This window comes from Melampsora larici-populina (genome assembly GCF_000204055.1).
Source record: "Melampsora larici-populina 98AG31 unplaced genomic scaffold MELLAscaffold_415, whole genome shotgun sequence".
NCBI classification, from domain to species: domain Eukaryota; kingdom Fungi; phylum Basidiomycota; class Pucciniomycetes; order Pucciniales; family Melampsoraceae; genus Melampsora; species Melampsora laricis-populina.
Genome location: NW_006769135.1, coordinates 1 through 6,616, shown reverse-complemented (window position 1 = coordinate 6,616; position 6,616 = coordinate 1). Strand labels below are relative to the sequence as shown.

Below are 6,616 nucleotides of genomic sequence, written 5' to 3'. Positions count from 1 at the left end.
ACTCCCTGTTGGGATTACCCATAATTCAGATGATTCCGAGTCTTGGGACGGTCCTCAAGGGCCTCTTGAGGTGATGCACGCTGAAGAATTGCTTGCTTCACCGTTAGAGTCATTTGGCTCTTCGATGTTCTTTGGATTCCCTCTCCTCGAGAATCCTTCCAACATGCATTACATCCTGGACGCTTTCATGCACTGGACCTACCAACATAGCAAGGGTCATAGGTTTGTGACTGACTTCCGCGGGTTCGGATCTGTCCTCACAAACCCCCAGATACACGATGTGAACCCCGCGTAAGCGTAAACCTCCTGCATTCAAAATTTGGGACCCACGCTAATCTTTGATTGATGCTGATTATTGGAACAATAGGAACGTCTGGGGATGCCGAAACGGTCGAACCTCTGCTGTGGCGCTCATGATAACTCAACACAGATGCAAACTCGGTTGCCAGCTACTTGGACTTCCACCCCTTGTCAAAATCCCAGTTCAACTCCCTTCGAACGATCAGGTATGGTGTCATGCAATGGAATCGACTACCACTCCTGGTGAGAAAACCGCTGGTGGGCTAGCCGATCTCAATACCTTTTTAGCCACCATAGCTCGCCCAGCCCCGCCAAAAGCACCCACCCCCACCCCCGAATACACATTCTTTTGACCTTTTGAACAAACGCCCCACCTCACTCCGTTTCTTTTTTTCTGTAGATATGTGTACATAGCGTAATCATGATTTCTTTTAAAAACATGTACATAGGCTTCCTTTGTCATTCTCAACTCTTGTAAACCTGTTCTCTCTCTCATATGAATCAAGCACAACTTGCGCAATGTGTTGAGTGCCGTTTTTCCCATCTACGACTGATCGAGAATGCCATTTCGACCAGTCCCATTAAGGAAATTTCATTTGACACGTACTTTCCCCGTGCGAGGTCTTTGCACTTTGCTCGGCCATTGAGTTTGAAGACTCTACTGATTGTGACGGTTGACATTCAATCTATCAGCGCTTGTCCTCAGACAGTAACGGTGGCCTTGGTCAATTTCAAAGTCGCATTCTCCAAACAACAAAGATTGATGGAGATTGCAACTTCGACTCATCCCGATCATATACATATCAGATGACATGTCTAGGACACATGCGACTGCTCCAGACTTTGCTCAGCCTTTGAACTGGCAACCCTTGTTGCCTGCTTGATGGCTGAGCACAGGTAGATTCATCCTTGGGACATGGTAACTCCCTGAAAAATCGTCAACCACACACGATTATTCAAAGCAAATAATATCTGCACAACACAAATACATACTTCCATTTCTCAAAAATCAATGGGTTCGTTAAGCTACGTGAACTGATTGTTACAAACAATCACACAAAGAGACATCGGCATGATCAATATAAGACTTGATCACCATTCGTTTTGAATGTGCCATATTCTTTCTGCTCAACAAGTATATTATGAATTTGGCAAGCTTTTTCAACGAGTAAAAACACATTTCCTCCAATGGGTTTTGCTCTCAGACCTCAAAACACTTTGGAGGAAATCCAAAATCGTTTGTACTCAAGATGGTAGATTCAAAAGTACCGTTCATGCTCACCACTACATATAACCAACAGTTCTACTCGAATCATGTCATGTGCAAGAGGGACAAATTTAAAAAGAATGTGATTTCAGTAACGAGTGTATCTCAGCTCCGCAATCAAATGCGGATTTGTGTAATCATCGAAGCCTGCGAGATAAAAAACAATGTATGCTTTAGCTGTTGTTTGCACTTGACAGGGACACTTATTACAACTAACCTGGACAACAAGATCCTGGGTTTCCGAGTCCCAAGATTAAGGGTACTCAAAGCAAAGTATGTAGCGCTACATACTTTTCGCTACATAACTTTTTTTGGCGGGGGACAAGAAAAAAAATATACTTTTGGCCTCGCCTTCCCCGCCAAAAAAAGTATATAGCAAAAAGTATGTACACGTACATACTTACTTTGAGTACCCTTATTGGATATTCCCGGCAAGGAATGTTTGGACTGGCTGTTTGTCAATCTCATCCACCTCCATCACTCCAACTCCTGGCGTCCCTTTGTAGGTAATGGTTCCTCCCAAAAATCTTCCAAGCTGCACGGGTATGAACCAATATTAGGCCTATCACAGGTAAACTTTGAGCTGAAAGACTGACCGGAGTGAACCAAAAACTGTGTTCAGCCATGATGATGGTCACCTCAGCCCCAAGCGGTAGGACTTGTTCGACATGAGCACGTAGGGGCGATCCAACGGACGAGATTGTCACAGAGTTGGTCAGTTCATTAAGGAACTGACCCGGTGAAACAATGGTAGCACCCAAATCAGTTACACTGCTTGGAGTAACTGCGAAGAGGTTTTGACCGGAGCACTCGTCATTGGAGAATGGCCCGCTGGCCTGGTATATGTGACCAAAAATAAGCGGTGGGCGAGTTCCATGTGTATATATCATAATCACTGGCATAGCGTGGGGGTCATTGCCAGAACTTCCGCTTAGCATGCAGTAGGCTTGAAAAGCAGAAATGCCTTCCTGGAGAGGGTAAAATACCTCGGTTGGGCGGAGCTGTTGAAGAAGTTGATTGAAGAGAGTGATCGTATACTTAAGAGTCAGTCAAGCAGATATCTAAAAAGATGAAAATGATTATTACACGCACTTTCCGGGCCAAAGCAAATAGTCCGCTCGCAAAGATGGGATACACAGTCATCAAAACAAGGGTAGAGTTATATTTTAAACAGTTGAGTTGTAAGGAGGTGAATTTGGACCAAGGGAAATGCACAAATGTATGCGAGCAGAAACATTTGATTAAAAAGGCTGCAACTTTTATATAAATAGGTAATCAACATCTTCAGTCCCTTTGATGTCCCTGTACAGCGACTGAAGACTAGAAGATCACACGGTCTGCAACCAGGTATTTAGAAACAATCATTGGCGCCACTGGAAGGGTCTGGGAGTGAATTTGACAGTGCTGAGTTGCTCGCCATGGGTTCCGCAAGGCGAGCAACCGCAACATAGGGTCTCATTGATTTGATTATCTCATGTTGAACCATGCACAAGGTGCACAAGAATGACTCAAATAGATATATTGGAAAAAAACCAGAGGAGGATTCCTCAAAAAAATTTGTGTCCAGGCGAGTGTAACCTGGGTGACTCCAAGAAGTGCATGGGCTAACCCGCTGTAGGAAGCATAATCTATATACATCAAATTGCCGCGTTGGCCATCCAGTACCCTGATTTTATTTGAAATTTAAACAATCACTCATTGTTTTTGTAGATACCTAAAGACTCGACACACAATAAAAATGAGTCATCCTAATGCCAAAGATGAATATAATTATGTCTCATAATTCTCTTTAACGTCAGGAGATTGTTTACAACAAAAGGACAAGGCGCGGTAGATCATACTGGAAGACCGCGAGTAGTTTTCACTAAATATATTATTGACACGAGTGTGTAGGAAAAGCAAAGTGCCTAATGAGAGTAAAATATAAGAATGAATGACATCAGAAACACTTGAGTAATCAGAACGAATTTATATATATAATATAAATATCCTGTTAAATCAAGGTGCTAAGAGATAGATCATATAAGGAAACAAATGACTGTGATGTCGTGATAATAAGGAGAGGCAACAGAGATAATAGGATAGAAATACAAATAAGGATTTAAAGATCTTCACACGCATGAGAAAATCATCAACCAATTCAATCCAAACCATGACTAACCCGGTCCATGATTAGGATTAAACTGATTTTTGAGATCCTAATACGTCATGAACAGTGATTCACCAGAATCACTGTTCATGACGTACAGGGCTACAGGGCTAAAGATTCTTACAAAAATTTCTAGATGGAGGACGGATGTAGTCACAATGACCCAACAAGTTAAGACCTTTTTTGAGCACACATGAAAGGTAGTTGAGCTTTGTCAAGCAAGCTTTGGGCTCTAGGTGGTAATCCAGAGGAAACATTGACTCTTGCCTAATGTTAGTGATGCCAATAGAAGTTTGATTTTCATATTAATAACTTCGTCTTTTTCACTCCTTTCTCCATTTCCAAAGTCATCTACGTGTAGTTTAGTTGATGAAATTGTAAGTGGATCTACATGTTCAATAACTTTGCTAACTCAGGGACGAGAGTTATTCTCCATGTGCCATCAGCTCAATTTTTTGCGAAGGAACCTTGATTATAAGTAAATCAAGTAACTCAAGTAACTCATGTATAATGTATACGAGGTTTAATAACCAGATCGATTGTATTTCTCATCATTTATTCATTATTCATTCTTATAGTGACTGTGAACGCTGTCGGTGGTGACCAAAGTATAGTGATATTAGGATGTATTCAGTATCTTTGAAGACTACGGACATGTGTCCATTATTCCTTTTCTTTCTTTACCTAGGCTTAACATTGTTAATCACTATAGTCACTTGAACCGATGGTTAATGTTCAATATGTTTATCCTTTTTCTCGTCAAAAAGAACGTGTAAATGACTATGATTTTATCCTCGTTCTTGGAGTCTGACTGAAGTACTTACGTTAGTAGGTACAGCAAAAGACCAAGAGATAGACTGATCTTAATCTTCTGGTAACTTATGATGCCCTCAGCATCACAATCAGGGAAGATACTGAGGGCGATCGAAACCAAAAGTAGTAATTCTGGCGTTCTACATCGCCAGAATGACTCGCTTTGGTTTTGGTCTCCATCCATAAGAATATTGGAGGTTACGGGGGCTTTAAGAGGGGGTGAATTCAACAGAAAAAAAATACTCCAAAGAAATCATATCTAGAGGAGTGATTCACGCAAGTGCACGAAGAGGTACTGTAAGAAGAGGCTCCAAGTCTAGTATACACGGGATGGAAATGGGGATCGTGTTTAGAACAAGGAAAGAATAACAATTGTGCTTCTAGTAGAATATTTGTTAAACTTGTGTTTCTTTCTGTATCTTAAATCTAAGTGCGTGTTGAGAACCTTTTTAATCATTTGTAAATTTAAAGTGAGAGACAATCTATAGTCTAAAGAATAGCGTGCAACTGCCACATCATCAGTTGCCATGTGGCACTCGACCAAATCGATTCTCGATTGAAATCTTTGCCTGTTCAAAATTTGTTGGAGGACGAGGGACTCCTGGGGCAGTCCCAAGTAGGTTCTGATCATAAGCTCGCATGAACGCGAGGATTCTATGGAATGTGGGCCATATATTGTCCATATCGATTCTAGTTGGAACAATGTTCAATTCAGTTTGCGTGGCGGTCACAAATTCGGCGAGCCATGGGGGAGAGGTCATCATCAACTCGTTGGCATTTGGATAGTACTGGGCTTGGAGGTCGTCAACAACGCCTGCGGGGATCGGGATCAAGCCTTCCACGCCTTTGTTCGCCACCGGTGCGTGGTAACATACATCAGGCGAGCAGCCGGTTGGGAGCTGGGTTTTTTCGTCAAAACGCTTGGAGTACGAGTTGTAGTCATGCATCCATTGGTTCAAAGACGTTTGGATCATTGGAACCCAAAGGTGCAAAAAAAGCAGTCTAGATTGGAATAAGAACGTACTTTTCAACAGGGTATTGCATACAACCAAAGCAGAAAGATCAGACCTACTTTTCAAGTGGGTCCTCTTGATTGTACGTTCCGTTCTCCAGCGCGTTGAAGATCATGTCGATCAACGCTTTGTTGTGTTGGCGCATGAGCTGAGACCATAAGCATTCGATTTTCTGGTTGTGGGGCGAAGTCGTGAATCGGTGACGTTTGGAGGCTTCTTCATGTGTAACCCCACCAAACTGGGCCATAAGGCCCATCTGATGTGCGGCTAAGTAAATCGTTTCAGTGCCATGGTCGGTCACCGTGCATTGAGGTATTCCTCCGAGTTGTTTCACCACCTCAAGGAAATATAGGCCTATGTGGGCCGGGTTATTGTTTGTGATGTGGACAAACAAACCCAAGACACGTCGGGACCACGCGTCGATGATACCGTAGATGGTGATTCCAAATTTCTTCAGTTTGTCGTGTCCGTCTGCAGACCAAGCGTGGTTTGGACCGGGCACATAAAATGTGCGACGGTGGATTGATTCGCGCAGACGGGTGTCGACTCCTTCGGCGTCCATCTGTTTGACCATCTCGGCAACAACGCTGCTGAAATGAGCAAGTATTGATGTCAGTATATTGAAGACATCTTGATACACATATATGATGCTTACCGGTGGACAACAACGTCATTTTGGTGGCGAAGGATGTTCTGAACACATCGATAGCCAGCGAGTTTACCGTCAGGACGGCGCTTAGAGGTCCGGATATGTTCTGCGACCTGGTCCAGGGTGACTAGTCCGCGATCGACATCATCTTGGCGCCGATGAAGGTCCAGGTTTTTGAAGTGTCGAGCAAGAGAGCGCTGGGAGATCTCCAAACCATGCCTTTCCCCAAGCATGTCGACGATTTGCTGGGTACGTAAGCCTTTTTTGTGGTAGAAGAGTGACAAGCTCTTGAATGAGTTCGTGTGTATCGGCGTCGTTCCGCGCGGTGTAAGCCCCAAGTGGATCGAGCGCGAAGTGAATAATCGAGAGCGAAGCCGGAATCTGGTATTCGTTCAGCAAGACATCCTGGATTTGTTGATTGGTCA

General features: G+C 43.3%; 2 protein-coding genes across 2 annotated transcripts; one reads left to right on the top strand and one right to left on the bottom strand.

Annotated features, from left to right (window-relative positions):
* Window positions 1–119: 119 nt before the first annotated feature.
* MELLADRAFT_73761 (uncharacterized protein) lies at window positions 120–822 on the top strand (the record flags this gene model as incomplete). Its single annotated transcript, XM_007419718.1, has 2 exons — window positions 120–291; window positions 368–822. 2 exons carry the CDS (start codon window positions 125–127, stop codon window positions 651–653), a joined length of 453 nt encoding a protein of 150 aa, XP_007419780.1.
* A 4,225-nt stretch (window positions 823–5,047) lies between these two features.
* MELLADRAFT_70319 (uncharacterized protein) lies at window positions 5,048–6,424 on the bottom strand (the record flags this gene model as incomplete). The annotated part of the gene is made up of 2 exons (XM_007419717.1): window positions 5,048–5,531; window positions 6,198–6,424. 2 exons carry the CDS (start codon window positions 6,422–6,424, stop codon window positions 5,048–5,050), a joined length of 711 nt encoding a protein of 236 aa, XP_007419779.1.
* Window positions 6,425–6,616: the final 192 nt, after the last annotated feature.